Source organism: Carcharodon carcharias, chromosome 18 (assembly GCF_017639515.1).
Source record: "Carcharodon carcharias isolate sCarCar2 chromosome 18, sCarCar2.pri, whole genome shotgun sequence".
Lineage (NCBI taxonomy): Eukaryota > Metazoa > Chordata > Chondrichthyes > Lamniformes > Lamnidae > Carcharodon > Carcharodon carcharias.
Window position 1 is genome coordinate 72,204,780 of NC_054484.1, and position 20,915 is coordinate 72,225,694.

Sequence of the window (20,915 nt, forward strand, 5' to 3'; positions counted from 1 at the left end):
CAATTAGGCAACAAGTGACATTACATAACATCTTGCTCAGCAATCAGTAGTGCAGAAACATTCTCCTTTAGGAAAAAAAAATCACAAGATATAATCTCCAATACAAGTCCAACTAAATACAGTAAGTGCAATGATAATCATTGTGTAAAAGAAGTGAAATTTCAGAAATTCAAGCACTATCATTAAAAGTCAAGGAACAGTCAGTTAATGTGAATGAGTAGATAATCAGTCTAAGAAATGAATATGAAAACTTGGCAGAATTTTCAGGTGATGGGAATTCTCATCGTGTACCATGACCCCAGTTGTTTGTACAGAATTTCTGTAGCTCTTCTGCTGAAGTTAGGGCAGACAAGTGGGAGAATCCCCATGGAAACTACCTTTACCAGACCATCATCTCATCCAAAATATGAGCAATAAAACACAGAAATAAAAATTCAGTCCATCTTGTCTTTTGCACATGCCCTCAAGTGCACTCTTCCAGGCATTCCAAAGGTAAACTGATACATTTTAGTGCGACAAGGGCAGATACAGATTAAGTTTTACATTTTACAAAGAGAATGCGCAGAGTGACAAATGTAAAATAATAAAAAATATGCATTAACAGTGTTAGCGGGCTTGCTTAACTTTTGCTGGTCAGGGCACTAAGAATTATGAATTAATATCAAAAATGGTTTATCTAGAATTCTGCAAGCCAATACCACCTTACATCTCTGATGACTCCTAAGGTGTTGCCTCTTCCTTGCCTGCATCAAATTCGTGGAGTCAATCTCTAATGCGGACTTGTCCAGCCTGCAGCCCATGGGCCAGATTGTGGCCTGCGAAGCCCAGCTATGTGGCCCCCAAAGCCACTACTTAAAATGCTGGTAAGACAGGTAAGTGAAGTTGAAGATTCTACAAGGGGCTGCTCCTCCAATCACAAGCCATTCCTCTCCCGCATTTGCTGCTGATATGTTTACTGGTGAGTCTATCAGCAGCAAAGGTGGGAAAGAAACAGGCTGTGATTGGAGGAGCAGTGAATGCCAGCAGCTGTGATTATGCAGAGGGAAAGGAGAGGATTCAAGGAGGGGGAGAGATAGAAAAAGAGTGACTGCAGGGCGTGTGGGGAGAGAGAGACTGTTAGGGCCCAAGACACAGTCAGAGCTTGAGAGACTGCCAGGGCCCAAGAGACTGCCGGAGCCTTAGAGATTGCTGGGGCCAAGAGACTACAGGGTCTGTGAGAAGAGAGAGTCTGCTGGGGCCTGAGAGACTGCTGGGGCCCAAGAGACTGCAGATGCATAGGAAGAGAGAGACTGATGGGCCCTTTGGGAGAAGAGAGACTGCTGGGGCCCGAGAGACTGCCTTGGCCCTTGGGATGAGAAAGACTGCAGGCTCAAAAGACTGTAGGGCCCGAGAGAGTGTGAGGTCTAAGAGACTGCTTGGGACCTGACAGACTGCAGGGCCTGAGAGACTGCAGGGCACATGGGGAAGAGAGAGGCTGCTGGGGCCTGTGGAGAGTGAGAGAGGCTGCTGGGGCCCATGAGGTAGAGGCTGCAGGGCCCAAGAGATGGCCAGGGCTTGTGGGAAGAGACAGACACTGCTGAGGCCCGTGGGCAGAGAAAGAGAGGCTGCCGGGCTGCGGGTACTGGGGTGCGAAAGTGACTAGTTGGAGGGCCTGGGTGTTGTGGGGAAGGGGTGAAGGGACTCGCTGCTGGGGGTGTGGTGCGTGTGAGGGAGACAGAGTGTTTTAGAGAGAGGAGCGAGAGAGTCTGTGTGTGTGTGAGAGAGTCTTTGTTTGTGTGTGTGTGTGTATAAGAGAGTATGTATGTGTGTGTGTGAGAGAGAGAGTGTGTGTGCGAGAGAGAGGGATGTGCTTTTTTAAATTGAATTACAGGATGTGGGTGTTGCTAGCTAGGCCAGCTTTTATTGCCCATCCCTAATTGCCCTTGAGAAGGTGGTGGTGAGCTGCCTTCTTGAACGGTGGTGCAGGTACTTCCACAGTGCTATTAGGGAGGGAGTTCCAGGATTTTGACCCAACGACAGTGAAGGAACAGCAATATATTTCCAAGTCAGGATGGTGGGTGACTTGGAGGGAAGCTTCCAAAAGGTAGTGTTCCCATCTATCTGTTGCCCTTGTCCTTCTAGATGGTTGTGGTCGTGGATTTGGAAGGTGCTGCCTTAGGAGCCTTGGTGAGTTTCTGCCTTGCATCTTGTAGATGGTACACACTGCTGCTACTGTGCGTCGGTGGTGGGGGGAGTGAATGTTTGTGGAATGGGTGCCAATCAAGCGGGCTGCTTTGTCCTGGATGGTGTCGAGCTTCTTGAGTGTTGTTGGAGCTGCACTCATCTAGGCAAGTGGCGGGTATTCCCTCACATTCCTGAATTGTGCCTTGTAGATGGTGGACAAGCTTTGGGGAATCAGGAGGTGAGTTACTCGCCACAAGATTTCTAGTCTCTGTCCGGCTCTTGTAGCCGCAGTCTTTATATGGCTAGCCCAGTTCAGTTTCTGGTCAATAGTAACCCCCAGGATGTTGATAGTGGGGGATTCAGCAATGGTAGTGCCATTGAATGTCAAGGTGTGATGGTTAGATTCTCTCTTGTTGGAGATGGTCATTGCCTGGCACTTGTATGGCGCGAATGTTACTTGCCACTTGTCAACCCATGCTCTTTTTGTACAGAATATACCTGGATAATTTTCCACATTGCCGGATGTGTATGTGGATTTGTTGAAGGAAAATCATGTCTAACTAACTTGATGGAGTTTTTTGAAAGGGTAACAGAGATGGTTGATGAGAGAAAGGCCATTGATGTGGTGTATATGGACTTCCAAAAGGATTTCAATATAGTGCCACACAACAGACTTGTGAGGAAAGTTATAGGTCATGGAACAAAAGGCATAGTAGCAATGTGGATACAAAATTGGCTGAGGAATAGGAAACAGAGAGTAATGATTAATGGGTATTTTTCAGGCTGGAAGAATGTTTTTAGTGGTGTTCCCCAGGGGTCAGTATTGGGATCCTTGCTTTTCCTGATATATATAAATGATTTAGAGTCAGATGTGCAGAGGACAATTTCAAAGTTTGCGAATGACACAAAACTTGGGAGAATTATAAACTGTGAGGAGGACAGTGTAGAACTTCAAAAGGACATTGATTCATTGGTGGAGTCAGCAGATAGGTGGTAGATGAAGTTCAATGTGGAGAAGTGTGAGGTGATGCACGTTGGTACAAAGAACATGAAGAGACAGTACAAAAAAAGGATACTATTCTAAAGGGTGTGCAGGAGCAGAGAGACCTGGGTGTATATGTACATAAGTCATTAAAGGTGGCAGGACAGGTAGAGAGAGATGTGTCTAAAGCATACAGTATTCTAGCTTCATTAATAGGGGCATACAGTATAAGAGCAGGGAGGTTTTGATGAACTTCTATAGGACACTGGTTAGACCTCAGCTGGAGTATTGTGTACAGTTCTGGGCACCGCACAATAGGAAGGATGTGAATGCATTGGAGAGAGTACAGAAGAGTTTTATGAGAATGGCTCCAGGGATGAGACTCTTCAGTTATGGGGAAAGATTGGATAAGCTGGGACAGTTTTCCTTGGAGAGGAGAAGGCTAAGAGGAGACTTGATAGAAGTTTTCAAAATCATGAGTGGTCTGGACAGAGTAGATAGGGAGAAACTGTTCCCACTTGTAAATGGATTGAGAACCAGGGGGCACAGTTTTAAAGTGTTTTGCAAATTAAGCAAATGTGAGGTGAGAAAAAAACTTCTTCACACAGCGAGTGGTTAGAGTTTGGAATGCACTGTCTGGAAGTGTGGTGATGGCAGGTTCGATTGAGGCATTCAAGAGGGCAATGTTCAGGATTACAGGGAAAAGGCAGGAGATTGGCACGAAGTTAAAATACTCAGAGAGCCGGTGCAGACACAATGGGCCGAATGACCTCCTTCTACACCATAACAAATCTGGGTGTGTGTGTGAGAGAGAGAGAGGGAGAATGTGTGTGTGTGAAAGAGCTGAGAGAGAGGGCGTGTGAGAGAATCTAACCATCGTCCCTTGACGTTCAATGGCACTACCATCGCTGAATACCCCGCTATCAACATCCTGGAGTGACCACTGACCAGAAACTGAACTGGACTAGCCGTATAAATCCTGTGGCTACAAAAGCAGGACTGAGGCTATGAATCCTGCAGCGAGTAACTCACCTCCTGGCTCCCCAAAGCCTGTCCACAAGGCATAAGTCAGGAGTATGATGGAATATTCTCCAGTTGCCTGGATGAGTGCAGCTCCAACAACACTTAACACCATTCAGGACAAAGCATCCTGCTTGATTGGCACCAATACCACAAACATTCACTCCCGCCACCACTGACGAACAGTGGCAGCAGTGTGTACCATCTGCAAGATGCACTGCAGAAACTAACTAAGGCTCCTAAGGCAGCACCTTCCAAACCTGGAACCTCCCTCCCAAACAGCACTGTGGGTATACCTACACCACATGGACTGCAGCGGTTCAAGAAGGCAGCTCACCCTACCTTCTCAAGGGCACTTGGGGATGGGCAATAAATGCTGGCCTAGCCAGCGATGCCCACATCCCGTAAATTAATAAAAGAGACACCTCTATCTCACTCTGTGTGTTTGTGTGTGTGTGTGTGAGAGTGAGTGAGTGTGTTTGAGAGAGACAGTGTGTGTATGAGAGAGAGTGTGAGTGTGTGTGTATGTGTGTGTGCGTGTGAGAGAGATAGAGACAGAATGCGTAAGAGTGTGTGCGCGCATGTGTGTGAGAGTGAGATTGAGTTTTAGTTTCACTTTAAAAGGTGCCTGCATTTCTAATGAGAGTTTTATGACTGTTTCAGCTAAGTTAAACAAACAAGAGTAGAGAAATTGGGGTGTTGCCTAGCAACAGGAGTCCAGAGAGGCAGATCCCTCCCATAGACACACACAGAATAAACTAGAAGCAGCAGAATGATTTGGAAGTTGTTTGAGTGCAGTTGGTCTTGAAGACAGCTGCCAGGAAAAACTGAAGCAAAGGGGACAGATGGCCAGTCCCAAGCTAAAGAAAAGACCCAAAATCCAGGGGGGTGGAACAGGAGAAAGTTCCAAGAAGACCTTCCAGTCAAAGGGAAGAACAGGAACCTGGAAAAGGTCCTGTTAAATGTTTAAGAGTGAGGGGCAGAGAGAAAGGCTCCAAGCTTCAGATTTAAAGAGACAAAGGCTACAGAAAGCATATTTAAAGTGAGAACAGCTTGCAAGAGGCCAGAAGGTCCAAAATGACAGATGAAGGTCTGTAAATCTTTGCTATGGGCATGTGAAGCAGTGGTGTACTGTTGATGACTGAATCAGTGAGAGACAATGCATGGAAGACAGCTTGAATGCATGTGGTGACCCAGGGGAGAGGATCATCAGAAGGAGAGTTCGAAACCCTGGAGTTCAAACCCTTGCAGAAGGCACTAAGAGAAAGTGTTGGTTTGCGAGAAGATTCAAAAGCAAGGTCTTGGAGAGTGCAGGTTGGAAACTTTCATGTGAACAACAGAGTGCAGTGCGATTAGTTGGCTCATGGTGGGACAAATGTTGGGGGGGAAGTTGATGAGAGATCCATTGCATCTGTGTGGAGTGGCATCTGTCAGTTGGCTTCAGAGTGTGGTACGTCTGACCACAGGTCACCATAGCTTTACATGGGCTGTGTACTTATTATGAACATTAAAGTATAAGATAGCTTTTGTTACTTGTGTTATCCTTACAAATCTGTATATATCTGTAAAGATATAATTGTGGGTGAAGGAGTATTGAAATATATTTCATCTTTTCTTCTTAAATAAATGTTTTATTCTTTTGTTAAAAACTCATTAGCTGACTCCGGTGACTCTGTTCAGTGGCCACTCTTCACATTTCTAAACGAACAAATTAAAAGTTAGGATCTATCAAGCTGGGTTCCACTCTGGGATCAGGTTTGTCCAGAGGTAACCTCAGCTGAAATCATAATAGCGTGTGTGAGAGAGTGTGAGTGTGTGTGTGTGTGTGTCTGAGAGAGAAACAGAGTGTGTGTGTGTGTGTGTGTGTGTGTGTGTGAGAGAGAGAGAGAGAGAGAGAGAGAGAGTGTATGTATGTTTGAGACAGAGAGAGAAAGACAGAGTGTGTGTGTGTGTGTCTGTTTGTGTATGTGTGTGTGTGTGTGTGTGTGTGTGTAAGAGAGAGAAAGGGTGTGTCTGGCTCACTCCCAGTCTCAGGATTCTCATTCACCCCCACACCCCAACACATACCCACTCTCACAGTGGGTGAAGGTGAGTGAGTGAACTGGGAGTGAGCAGGACACATACACCCTCATCTTTACACACTCTAATGGTCATCTTTATTAATACTCTTCTTTAATTATCAACTTGTTGCTTTGAAATGCTTTCTTTTTGCTCAATAAGTTGTTTCTTTTGTTCATACTTCCATTTTTAAACAATTCATGTTTAATGTTGTGCCAAACTTTATCTTTCCAAAATTTGCTCATTGATCGCTCAAATGAGAAAAAAATGGGAAAATGGCCCCAGTGCAAAAAGGATGGACAAGGCTGCTCTGATGCACTCTGGCAGCTTTGGTATGCTTCAAATGCTCAATATTCTGCCTATTTGGCAGAATAAAAACTGAATGATTGAGGTAAAATATTGTTTTGATCTCAGTAGAGACCAATAACATTTTCAGTTTTTTTTAAGAATCCAAAAACCCAGGTATTTACTAAAGGAATAAAGCCACAAGGCTCATAGTATAAACGAAAAAATAAATTACTGCACAAAAGTCAAAGAACATGAACTATAATAGCTACACTCTAAAATGGTCAGTTATGATGAAGATAATAAAAATACAATATCCACAATTACTTATACTTTAAAGTGAATGTATTACTCCATTTTCCTTCTACACCCAAAACACTCACGTCAGATACTTATTAAAACTTGGAAGATTAATCACTTGGGCACTGTACCAACAGTTAATATAGTGGCAGAGAACTCTTGGGCCTTCAGTTTACTTCTGGCAAGGTTGTCCCTTTAAATCTTCTCCAACTGTCCTTAGTTGCAAACTTCTTATTCAACATATGCATCTCTGTCACCTTAAGTTAGTCACCTCAGGTCAGAACTCTCCTGGTTCTAGTATATTTCAAATATGGAGTTTTGTACCTAAAACTCGATATCTCTCCCAGCTTGGCTATTCCAGAAATTCAACTCACTGTTAGTAGAGTTCTTTATTTAACAAGAGTTTTAACTTTTTTAGCCAACACTCATTAGAGTTTCAACTCAATTCTGCTGACAGAGATGATTCCTTTGCTCCAGCTTGTTCTACAACTCTCAAATTAAACTGCTTAAACAAAAAACCACCCTGAGGAACTTACTCACCCCTATTATTAACATGTTGACCCTTTTTACTGTTATTCATCTCCAAAATAATTTACTTGAACATGCTTTTTTAAAACCAAAAATCTGATCCTAGCTCTTAAAGGGACCATCACCCCAAGATAAGACATAGAATTTTTTTCCCCAAAAGCACATAGGCCATCACAATATGAATATTAAAAGAAAACATTGTTGGCTGTTTGCAAGTGCACATCACGGAGCTCACCTGAATTCATCATAACTAATTATGCCAGTCCTTTTATGATCATGAGCTGAAAGCATCCTTTTTATTTCAAGGGAATGTAAATCACCAGTTGTTTTGAGCTTGGTCAGAATTGTGCAAATATTAGCCTTTGGGTACTAGTACAAGAGAAGTTAAACAAAAATAAAGTTACGATTAAATCATGGAATAAAACAAAGAATAAAATTACTGTAAACTAAGCTATCGCCAAATTAGAAAATAAACATTAAAAGCATTTGTATTTTTCTGTCCATTTTTCTGCTGGTTAATGTCTCTATTAAAGCAACATCTAAATTAATGATACATATTCCTTATTGTTTTTCTGTTAATATCACTAACGGTAATTCTGAGGCCGAAGAATTCAGGAGCAGGTATGACTTTTTCCTGGACTTTCCTCTCTATCCCATTATTATGGATGAGCAAGAATAGCACAGGGTGGAGGGAAGGAGAATGAGGTAGCATACTAGAAGAATGAAGCTCACCAGATGTTAGCGCCCTAAAGAATTTAGAGGCAGCATAGGTCCTTTAAGGACCTCACTGAGGAGCTCGGCATAAGAAGGGTCCGCTATTCAAAAGCTCCATGTGGACATTTCTGTAACCTGTTACAGGAAGATCTCAGGCCATGCTTGTCTTCCAGCACTCCTTTTTCTCTGTGGTAATGAAGATCACTACTAGCATGAACTTTAACAGTTCAGGCTCGTTTTAGGGGACCCTCAAACAATTCTATGTGGTTGCTAGCTTTAGGTACATAGTGTCATCGATGGCACCCAAGTTGCATTGAACTCACCCTCATAGCTTCCCCTCATCTATGTTAACGGGAAGAAATTCCACTCTATGAACATGCAAATAGGTTCAAATTCTTCTAAGAGGGTCCTTCTTGTCAACAACCAGTATGCAAAAAACTGTCATGGCACCTTCACTCTCTGGCACTCAACACTCCCTGGTGTCATCAAGGGAGAAAAGTATATGTTAAAAACCATGGGCAGAATTTTGCCATCAGCAAGCAGGGGGCGGGGCCCATTCGCTGATGCATAAAATGACATGGGATGATGTCAGGCGGAACCCCTGAAGTCATCCCGGCTCATATAAATTTTCAGGAAGGCAGGGGTGCAGCAAAATCAGCTGCGGGCCTGCCGACCTGTCAGTGGCCAAATGAGGTCATTGAGGATCATTTATACAATTAAAGGACCTGCCCATCCAACCTTAAGGTTGGCGGGCAGGCCAGGAGCCCCAACGGGCAATAGAAAAAACATGAAACCTCATCCACTGGTGAGATGAGGTTTCATGTAGGGATTTAAAAAGTTTAATATACTTATAATGTAAAATATGAATATGCCCCATCTCATGTGACATTGTCATATGAGGGGGACATGTTAGGGAATTTTTTTTCTACTTTTCATATTTTTAGAAGTGTAAGCAATCTCCCTGAGGCAGCAATTAGCCTCAGGGAGATGTGTGTTCTTTTGTGCGCATGCGCGAAAGAGCACACACTCACTTTTGGGGAATTCCCCCCCCACCCACAAAGGAAGCACATAGCACTTCCCGCCGGACGTCAGGCTGGGCAGGCCTTAATTGGCCACCCACGTAAAAGGTGGCAGGGTCCGCTTCTCCAGCGGGGATCGGCACCCCGCCCGCCAGAGACTGGGTCAGGCCCGCCCGCCCGACAGGCAGAAAATTCTGCCCCATGTGTTTAAATTAGCAACAATTCATACTCCTTGCTTCCTTGGTTGATGATCCTATAGCAACCACCCCAAACATGAGCAGAGGAGACAACAAAGCACATGTAGTTACCAGGCTTGTGATTAAGGGGACCATTGGCTACTGAAAGCACAGTTTTTCTGCTCAGAAAGGACAGTTGGGGTTCTGTGTATGTCTCAAGAATTAATGTACCCTTCACAAGTTTGCCTTCCAAGAAGGGGTGCACTTTAAGATGGCTGAAGCGAATGTGCTAGCGAGGATCCTGAGATTCAGGGATTAGAACATCAGGATAGCAACCACTCAGAGGAGTCATCGATGACAGTTGAAAGGGGCATCAGAGGTCAGATACCCTCTGAAATCTTCACTACGTGGTCCAGTTTACCTGGATACCAAACCTGACCTCCTTCTCTCCTATTTCCAAATAAAAGGATACTCCCTCAAACCATAATCACCATCCAACCACATGAAAACATCATCCCTCTTTGATCCAGAATCATCAACTGATTAAATAAGGCAGTATGTTTGCTCCCTTTCCTATATGACTGTACATCAATGAATAAAAAGGCACAATATAAGTAAGCAAGCTATTTTCATGTAATATTGCCCAAGTTCCATACAACCAGTCACCATACTCATTCCTAACACCATGCTCCTCTTGGGTGCCTACATGTCCTTTTCTATCACTTTTTCCAGTTTTCTCCCTAAATACCACCTGAGGGCCTAGACTGAAGGAGTTAATTGACTCCTTATGTTGTGCTGAGAGATCATAGGGCTGAAATAGCCAATGTTTATAGCTGCTGGCCCCTGGCATGAAGTCTTTACATCTTTGGAGCATGCTCTTGGTCAACCTGATCTCGCCTTTAACATTCTACTACCTGGTGCTATGAGGTGGGCAGCTGTAGATTTAGATTGTGCTGCTGTCCTGAGGAAGAATGGTTGAGCTACAACTTCTTGGGATTAAGGATACAGATAAAGAAGTGGGAGGAAAATGTGTTTTTCTTCAGAGCAAAAGTGTTTAAATTACAATTTGTGTAGATTTAACTTTGTTTAAAATATTGTCCAAACTGTTGCATGTTACTAAATAACTACTTCATGTCAAGTTATTTACAGGCAATCCCATACTGTGAAAGTAGCAATAAGAAAATAAAGAGCAACCAAAGTAACACATAACCTACTTCATCTGCATTCTTCTCCATGTAACAGAAAGTATACTCGTCAGCATCTACCAGACAAAAGTAATTCCCGTAGAGGCAGAGCTTAGCTCCAATAAACAGATCATGCTCAGTAAAGTACTCAGATAGCTCACTCTTAAAAAGTTCCTGGCCAGGTCTTTTTATTCGCCCTCTTTCCAAAAATTTACCACCAGAAATACCTGTAGGAGTAACACATTGTTTTAAAACACCACATTTTTAAAGGTACACTATGTGTCAATCTTTAAAAAATATGAATATAGATTTGTAATTACTAAACAACCAGGGGATATATTTAAAGAATGTTAAGAGTTTTAAATCAAACAGCTGGAAAATAGCACTTACAACACTGAAGTCTAAACTAATGAACAAAATTCACTCCAAAGCAGCAGGCAAATCTGCCAGGCTCATATGGTGCAGTATAGTCGAGGAAGTGAAAACCAGCCCCTGAGGCTAAAGTTCTGGCAGCTCAGCCAGCCCTGGAGAAGGACTGACACCAACCACAAGTGCATTTCTGGGCTTCTCCATCCCCCTCTGACTTGATCAGGATAGTGTGGATGGGGAGTAATATACATAAAAGTCTAAAGTTAAAAAATATTGGCTTGCACTACATAGCTTTGCATCACTAAATGCAGTAAAATTGAAGAATGGCTTTCTTAAGTGAAAATTTGTCAAGGAAAGCATTACTAAAAAAAAATCACTGTTTTGAGTATTAAATCCAATTTGATATGTATTCAGACAGAGCAATAAATGATACTTAATTATTTAATGATTAGTCCTGAAAACTTAAGTACAAGCTGATAGAAATTTGGAACTTCAAGAGAAACAGGGCATGACAGGATCACACTTCAAGAACCACACAAGCAGCAGTCCAAATACACCACTGTGTGAATGGGTGTGAGTGTGTATTGGCATGTGGGGGTAAGGGTGAATGAGAACCCTGAGCCTGTGAGTGAGCTAGACACACATACATTCTCTCACACACATTCTTACTCAGTCTTTCTCACACATCCTCTGACTCTCTCCCTCTCTCACACACACGCACACGCTCATTCTCGCACACAAATTCACGCTTACTCTCACACAAACTCACTCATACGTTCACTTGTTCACACACACACACACATTCACTCGCTGTCTCTCACCCACTCTCTTTCACACACTGGCTCACTCTCTCTCACACTCACTCTCTCTCGCACACTCACCCTCTCTCTCTCACAAACACACGCATTCACACTCACTCCCACACACATATTCACACTTACTCTCTCACACACACACTCATACTCACTCATTCGTTCACATTCACACAATCTCACTCATTCATTCTCTCACATACACTTGCTCACTCTCACATACAGACACTTACTCACACACACATTCACTCACCCTGACACACACTCACTGACTCTCATACATATGCACTCTCACACACACTCACATTCATACACACACACACTCACTCTCTCACATTCTTTCACACATGCTCGTTCACTCTCACACACAGTAACTCATTCTCTCTCTCTCACTTTCCCTCTCTCATACACTTATTCACTCAATCTTTCACATACACCCTGACTCACTCATTCACTCTCACACACACTCATAGTCTCTCACACACACACTCACTGACACACACATTCACTCACTCTCTCACACACACTCTCTCTCACACACTCACTCAGGGGAGACAATGGTGTAGTGGTATTGTTGCTGGAGTAGTAATCCAGAGATCCAGGGTAATGCTCTGGGGACCTGGGTTTGAATCCTGCCATGGCAGATGGTGGAATTTGAATTCAATAAAAAAAAAAAATCAGCAATTAAAAGTCTAATGATAACTATGGAACCATTGTTGATTGCTGTAAATACCCATCTGGTTCACTAATGCCCTTTAGGAAAGGAAATTTGCTATCCTTACCTGGTCTGGGCTACATGTGACTCCAGACACACAGCAGTGTGGTTGACTCTTAAATGTCCTCTGAACAAGGACAATTCGGGATGGGCAATAAATGCTTGCCTAGCCAGCGATGCCCTCATCCCATGAATGAATCACTCTCTCCCTTGTACACACGTGCCGGATGGTTTGGAGATTAAAACACTGAGGAGAGTTTTGGGATAGCTGTGAAACTACCAAGATACTTCCTCCTCACCCTATCTAACTGGATCCTGCTGTTGCTGCAACCACTGCTCTGTTGTTCTTTCCCTCACCCCCTCCCCAGCCAATCTCCCACTCTTGCTCCACCCACGCCCTACTCTGCCAGCAAACAATCCCACCCCACCCATTCACCCTGCCGGTAGGTAATCTTTCCCTCTCACCCCACTGTTCCACCTACTGGCAGGCAATCTCTCCCAGCCCTCCCCCTGCTGGCAGGCAATCTCTACACCCCTCCACCCCTTGCCAGAAGGCAATTGTTATAGGGTGTTGGATACAATTCGGTAGGTCTGAAGGAGCCGCCATAGTCATACATAGGTTAATTGAAAGTCTTTATTGACTCTTAGGACTATTTACAAATATACAGTAAAGGGTACAAACTGGGAGCTGTCTCCATGCTTGCTGGATCACACAGCTTAGTCCAACACTGATCCTGGGTTCAGGTCATGCGCTCTCTTACATCACTATGTGGGTAGTACTGCACTCAGTCCCACATTAACCTTTTATGTGTCAGATCCTTGTACTACACCACCACTCCCCAAGTCTTTATCCAATGTATTTTAATTGATTACAGTTTACCTTAGGTCTTTAATTGTTATTAGTATGATACATTTACATTGGCATTACTACAATATCACTACCCCATCTCCCCTCTTCAAGTTGTTGAATTTAAAGGTTCAGGCGGTCTGGAAGCCTTTTCCATATCTCATTCATACTACTGTTGGAGCAGTGGTAGGCTCTGTCGCTGTTGGTTCTTCCTGTAGGTTTTGAGGTTGTTCTGGCATCTAGCTATGTATTCATCCTTTTTTTCCATTCTTTCATGTTGAATGCACTTGGTTGGTTTGGCTGTTGCACTGGCCAGTGGTTGCCAACCTAACTCGTTTCTTGCGGGGTCGATGAATATTGTATTCATCTCCCTGTCGTTTCTTTATCTTCTTCCATTGTCATGTGGGTTGTAGCAATGTCCTCTGTGATGGAGGATTAGCATTCCTGTGACAAGAATGAGGTTTAGTGGTACACTCATCTCTGCATTTCACTGCCAGCAATGGGCAGCTACTACCAGGTTCCAGCATCTTTTGTGGCTTTGGCATGTTGGCTGGGAGTTTCAACATATGTTAAGTTGACCTGCTGTGCTGTTACTGGAGCTAGAGGTTGAGGATCAATGGATGGCTGGTAGCTCTCGTTTACATCCTTCCCTGGAAGCGAGGTGGTTACCAGGTTTGCCAGTTTGACCATTGAAGGTTTTCAGGCATCTTTAACAAGAATGGACAAACCAGCTCCGCAAAGAGAGAAGGCAGTTCAGAGCTGAAGTCCCAGTCAGGATACTCTTTTTTGCCTGAGTACTTGGGAACTTACAATTCTGTATGATTAACGACAGTGGTTGCCTTAGCATCTTCTACTGTTTTGAGGGGATCTAGGTTCTTTGTCCATCAGGACTGTTAAGCTGGTTCCTATGTCTAATATAAAATTAGTTGAAAGCCATTGACTCAAATGTCTGCATTCCAAAATGAGAAACCAACATCTTTGATCTCAGCCAAGTATGGCTGTGTTTCTTCCAGGCTTGCAGTCTCAATTTCATGGAAAATCTTTGGGCCTTCTGTGCATTTCAGAGTTTTAGTCTTGCACAGCTTTCCATAATGTCCAACCCTGTTGCAAGGAAAGCACTGAGTTGAAATTGTGGGACATTGATCTTGCCTGTGGGGCATTTTGCTCCACAGTGTTGGCATGGTTGCTCCGCTGGCCAGTTCGTGTATTGCTTTCCATGGCCTGGAGTGTCTTTGTTGCTTAACTAGCTAAACTGTGGGTTAGCCTCTGCAACACTGTTCATTTTCTCCTCTTAAAATGGCTCTGTGCTGCTCACGAAGTTCTGACTGCCTAACTATCTGGATTGCCTTTTGTCGGTTTAGATGTTCCTTTGCTTGCATGAAGTCAGAGAGTGGGTTGTCTGCCACTCTTAACACTGTCTCTGATGAGTTCAGATTTTAAGTCTCCATCATCACAACCTTCTGCCATCCTTTATAGATCATTGATGAATGAATTGACAAGTTCTCCCGGCTGCTGGACTCACTTGTTAAATTTAGCTCTTTTGAGTATTTTATTGCTTCTTAGATTGAAATAAAATTCAAAATATTTTAGTACTTCTTCAAATTTAGCAGATGATTCATTGATTCCCTGTTTTGCAATAATGTCACCCGCAATCGGGTCTACCGAGTAAAGCAGCATGTTAACCAGTTACGTTTTGACTTTTTGTCTAAACCTGAAGTAATTCTGTATCTTAGGAGTATTTTCCTCCAAAGTCCCCAATTATGTGATTGATCCGGGCCTTGGATTAGTCCGAATTGATTTTCAAGTGTGGACTTCCGATCCATGGTTAATTTTTTAAAGTGTAGGTTCTGTTATGAACACTTCCTGAATTTCAAGATGGCACTTGAAGACAAAGGGATTTCTTGCACTTGCCAGTTTTGACAGGCACCATTACAATGCCCAGCTTGAAAAAAAACTTTCAAAATGACTGCCTGGGTTGACCGCCTGCAGAGTCCTCTTGCTCAGTGTTTTAATTTAAAGTCACATATTTGTGGAATCCTGGTTGTTGTGTTCCCTCAGCTGAGTTTAGAAGTCACGATTCTCCTGGATTATTTAATTAATTATTTTTCCCATTTTGGAGCAAGCTTGGATGCCACGTGCTCGGGTGCCAACTCAGGGATCAGGTTTTAGTGACAGTTTTTTCAAAGTGCACTTCTGGCTCTGAATTATTTAAAGATTTCTCAGGACTTGGCGCAGCCTGGAGTTTTAAAAGATTTAGCTCACCCCTGTTAGGTCTGCTGACTCTGCACTCTGGGATTAGAAGCTGGACTTCCAAAAGAGATTTGATGGAATCTTCTGCTGAAGTAAGGAATTTTAAATTTGTGCCTCCAGCTTCCAAGGCTTTATCTGGAGCTTTTGCCTGGCGATTTTTTCTCTATGACTCTGTTTCTGGAGCTTCTTTGCAGTTCAGAATGCTTTTCTGAATATTTTCGCAGTCTTCCAGCATTTTAGTTTTCCTCTGCTTTTTCTGGGAGGTCGTTGTTTTTTCCATAATCTGCCACCATGTTGTAGGAAGTTGGATACATTTTGGTAGGTCCGAAGAAAATTTTGTAGACCTACATAGGTTAACTGTAAGTCTTTATTGACTATTAGAACCATTCACAAATATATAGTAAAGGGTACAAATTAAGAGCTGTCTCCATGCTTGCTGGTACACAAGGCTTTGTCCAACAGTAGACTGTCCCTTGGTGCGGGTCATGTGCTCTCTTACATCACTGTGTGGGCAATACTCAGTCCCACATTAACCCTATATGTGCCAGACCTTTATACTACAACAATCTCTAACTCCCACCATCCACCTCCTGTCCCCCGCCACCCCTGCTGGCAGGCAGTCTTGCTTCACCCCTCCCTTGCCCTGCACCACAGCACACCCCCTGCCCTCCAGTAGGCAGTCTCTCCTCCCCTTTCCTTCACAAAAGCCACTCTACCTCTCCAGAAGACTCACTGCCCCAGGTGTTCAGGTGTCAGGCTGAATGAAGTCACTAACCTTCACACTTTTTGCTGCTGCTCCAATCACAGACTGTTTCACTAGTAAGCCTATCAGCAGCCTGGGAGAGAAACGGCCTGTGATTGGAGGAGCAACTCCTTGCAGAATCTTTCACTTGCATTTACCTGTATTTTGAACACTGACTCTGTGGGCTAGATAAAGATGTATGGGGGGCCGGTTTGTGGCCTGCAGGCCGTATGTTGGACAACCCTGATCTACAATATGCATTGCAACAACTTGCCAAGGCTTCTTTGGCAGCACCTACGAAATCTGTTTCCTTTCCTGCTTAGAAGAACAAAGGCAATAGGCGTATGAGAACACAACCATTCTGACCTGGAACTATATTACTGTTCCTTCATTGCCACAAAGTCAAAATACTGGAACTTCCTCCTTAACAACACTCTAGGAGTACTTCTTCACCACACAAATTGTGACAGTTCAAGAAGGCAGCTGATCACCATCTTCTCAAGGAAACTAGGGCTGGAAAACAAATGCTAGCCTTGGTAGCAATATCCACTTCTCATGAATAAATAAAATCAAAGCACAATTAGAGGAATCTACTACTCACTTCTGAAACACCATTTATATATGCATGTGTGGATTATACAGCCCCTACTACACAAGTCTAAGTACACAGCTACAGTAAGATTTTACCTGAGTTCACAACAGGAGGTTCAAAAATACTAATGGTGTCATCACTCAAAAAATATGAAAGTACAAATTTCCGTTCACTGTTGATCTGATCATCTGTAATCAGTCTGGCGCTGAACCTTAGCACATTGCTTTCCAGTCCTTGTCTAAAAAAAAATTATGTTCCCAATCAGATACTGAAGTGATCATTTTTTATTATTTTTATATTATAGAATACAAATTACATAGGATATATTATAAATAACATAGGTATTGAACGCAGATGAAAGAGTGATATAGGGAGATAAGCAAAAATAAATTAAAAATTCTAAGAGCAGGTACCATGAAGAGAATTAGTAAAGGGAAACAATGTGATTATTTAAAGGATAGAAATAATTTGTGATGTAACCGGAAATGTCTTTATGAAGGATGATGGAATGAAAGAGAAATTTTCCTAGGCTTTACTAGCAGTGTGTGGTAAGGGTGATTACTAGTTACAAAAGGGGAAGGTGGACTGATTCCATAGGATAACTCTAGGTAAGGAAATAATTTGAAAAATTGGCGGAACTCAAAGTGGAAAAGGCATTGGACCCTAATAGCATGCATCCTTGAACAGAGAGAGATGAGAGAGTAAAAACAGAGGTGCAAAGTTTTTCAAATAGTTTATGGGACCATAAATTTCCTCACAAAGTCAACAGACCTTTGGCTGTTCTCCAAATTTTTCAGTCCCTCCCACCCAATTCCCACTGTGAGCATGACTGGATAACCCTGGCTGTGGAAATGGTGTGAGGAATGAAAGGTTGTCAATGCAAACACCTCTGTTCAGAAAAAGATAAGTCAGGTACCTATGGACCACCCAACATAATGTCAGTAGGGAGAAAGTCTCTGAAGGCCATTATATTGGATAAATTAATATTCTCCTACATAGGCATACACTATTTAATGAGAGCCAGCACAGGATTGTAAAAAGAAAGTCATGTCTGATAACTTTAATTGAGCTGTTTGAGTAAATAGCAGAGTATATTGATTAAGGAAATGCAGAAATTCATAAATTGTGTATATGATTTTACAAAAGTTGCTTGATAAGATGCTGAAAGCGTTGCTTTTTGATAAAATTGAGGTACAGGGCATCAAAGAAAATACGATAGCGAGGATAGGAAGTTGGTTAATGGATATAAAACACAGAGGGGCAGTAGCCTATAGGATAATTGATGTTTTTTAGACTAGACGAATGCAAACATATAAATCTAGACTTATGTCTTATAGGCATAAAGCAGATACCTAAGGGTCCAATATGGTGGGTGACATCGGCATGCAATTCTGTGTTGGAAATTGCCACCCTCCATATTGGGAAAGGCTTCTCTTAAGGGGTCCAGGTGTCTGCCTGAAAACAAGCATTCGGCCCTTTGCATTCACAAAAAGTGGGCCTAATGGCTAACTGAGATGTCCTTGTAAATTTTGAGTGTGCATAACTGCAGCATGCGAACATATGAACATATGAAATAGGAGCAGAGACCATTCGGCACGTTGCGCCTGCTCCGCCCTTCAATAAGGTCATGGCTGATCTGTTTATGTTTCGAATTCCACATTCCCATCTACCCCCGATAACCTTTGATTCTCTTGCCTAACAAGAATCTATCTATCTTCACCTCAAAAATATTCAATGACCCCGCCTCCACTCCCTTCTAAGGTAGAGTTTCAAAGTTGCACAACTCTCTGTGAGAAAAAACTTCTCCTCATCTCTTTCCTAAAATGATGACCACTAATTTTAAAACAGTGCCCCCAGTTCTGGACTCACCCACAAGAGGAAAGATCCTTTCCACATCCGCCTTGTTGAGACCATTCAAGATCTCGTATACTTCAATCAAGTCACCCCTCACTCTTCTAAACTCCAGTGGAAACAAGCCCAGCCTGTCCAGCCTTTCCTCATAAGACAACCTCCTCATTCCAGGTATCAGTCTAGTAAACCTCCTCTGAAATGCCTACAATGCATTTACATCCTTCCTTAAATAAGGAGACCAAAACTGCACACAGTATTTGAGATATGGCTTCACCAATGCCCTGTATAATTGAAGCATAACATGCCTACTTTTATGTTCAATTCCTCTTATAATAAAGGATAGCATTCCATTAGCCTTCCTAATTACTTGTTGTACCTGCATACTAACTTTTTGTGACTCATACACTAGAACACCTAGATCCCTCTGCACCTCGGAATTCTGCAACTGTTCTTCGTTTAAGTAATACTCTGCTTTTTTATTCTTCCTGCCAGAGTGAACAACTTTATATTTTCCCACATTATATTCCATCTGCCAGATTTTTGCCCGCTCGCTTAACATAGCTATATCCACCTGCAACCTCCTTATGTCCTCTTCACAACAAACTTTCCTACTTATCTTTGCATTGTGTGTCATCTGTGACCATACCTTTGCTCCCCTCGTCTCAGTCATTGATATAAATCATAAAAAGTTGAGGCCATAGCACAGACCCCTGCAGGACTCCAGTCATCATATCCTGCCAATCAGAAAAAGACCCATTTATGCATACTCTTTGTTTTCTGCCAGCCAGCCAATCTTCTATGCATGCTAATATGTTACCCCCTACACCATGAACTTTTATTTCCTGTAATAACCTTTGATGTGGCACCTTATCTGCCTTCTAGAAATCCAAGTACAGTACATCTATAGGCTCCCCTTTATCCACAGTGCAGTTTACTCCTTCAAAGAACTCCAATAAATTGGTTAAGCATGATTTCCCTTTCACAAAACCATGCTGACTGTTCCAGGTTACCTTGAGTTTTTCTAAGTGCCCAGCTATAACCTCCTTAATGATTGATTCGAACACCTTTCCCACAACAGACATGAAGATAACTGGTCTATAGTTTCCTGTTTTCTGCCTCTCTCCCTTCTTGAATAGAGGTTTGCTACTTTCCAATCTGATGGAACCCTTCCAGAATCTAGGGAATTTTGGAAAATTAACACCAATGCAAATACTACCTCTTCAGTCACCTCTGTTAAGACCCTAGGAGGAAGTCCAGCAGGACCCAGAGACTTGTCAGCCCACAGTTCCATCAGTTTGCTTAGTACTACTTCCCTAGTGATTGTAATTTCACCAAGTTCCTCTCTCCTTTCCACACCCTGATTTACAGCTATTACTGGAATATTTTTGTGTCTTCTATAATGAAGACAGAAGCAAAATATTTGTTCATTTCATCACCATTCCTTATTATCTACCATTAAGTCCCCATTCTCACACTCCAGAGGACCAATACTCACTTTACTTACACTTTTCCTTTTTAAATAGATGTGGATGGAGTCTCTTGCTATCTGCTTTTACACTTCTAACTAATTTCCTCACAATACTCAATTTATTTCTCCTAATTAACCTTTTAGTCATTCTCTGCTGTCCTTTATATCCTGACCAATCATCTGACCTGCCACTCATCTTTGTACAGTTATATGCTTTTTCCTTAAGCTTGATGCTTTCCTTAGCTTCTTTAGTTAAACACGGATTATGGGTTCTCCCCTTAGAATTTTACTTTACAGTAGGAATATACTTATTCTGAGTATTCTGAAATATCTCCTTCATCGTCTGCTATTGTTTCTCTATTGATCTACAGTCTAGCCGAGTATCCCAGTTCATTTCAGCTAGCTCAGCTTTTGTCCCCACATAATTGCCCTTATTGAAGTTTAACATGCTAGTCTTAGACCCACTCTTCTCCCTTGCAAACTGCATGTAAAACTTAATCATGTTCTGGTTGCTGTTCTATTGCCTTTACTCTGAGGTCATTAATTAATCCTGTCACATTACACAGTACCAAGTCTAAAATAACCCATTCTCTGATTGGCTCTGGAATGTGCTGCTCTAAGACACTATTTCAAAAGCATTCTATGAACACCTCATCCAGGCAACTACTGCCACTCTGATTTTTCCAGTTCATGTGTAGATTAAAATCAGCCATGGTTATTACCATTCCTTTGTCATCTGCACCCAATATTTCTTGTTGCATACCTTGTCCTACATTGTGGTTATTGTTAGGAGACCAGTAGACCACTCCCACTAGTGACTTCTTTCCCCTACTATTCCTC

General features: G+C 42.6%; 1 protein-coding gene across 1 annotated transcript in view; it reads right to left on the reverse strand.

Annotated features, from left to right (window-relative positions):
• efhc2 (EF-hand domain (C-terminal) containing 2) overlaps nt 1–20,915 on the reverse strand; it is a 118,090-nt gene that overhangs the window by 23,199 nt on the left and 73,976 nt on the right. The window contains exons 9-11 of the mRNA XM_041211811.1: nt 16,852–16,994; nt 10,460–10,656; nt 7,572–7,705 (exon numbers count right to left, since the gene is read on the reverse strand). Coding sequence (XP_041067745.1) covers nt 7,572–7,705; nt 10,460–10,656; nt 16,852–16,994 — 474 coding nt within the window. The remainder of the gene's footprint in view (nt 1–7,571; nt 7,706–10,459; nt 10,657–16,851; nt 16,995–20,915) is intronic.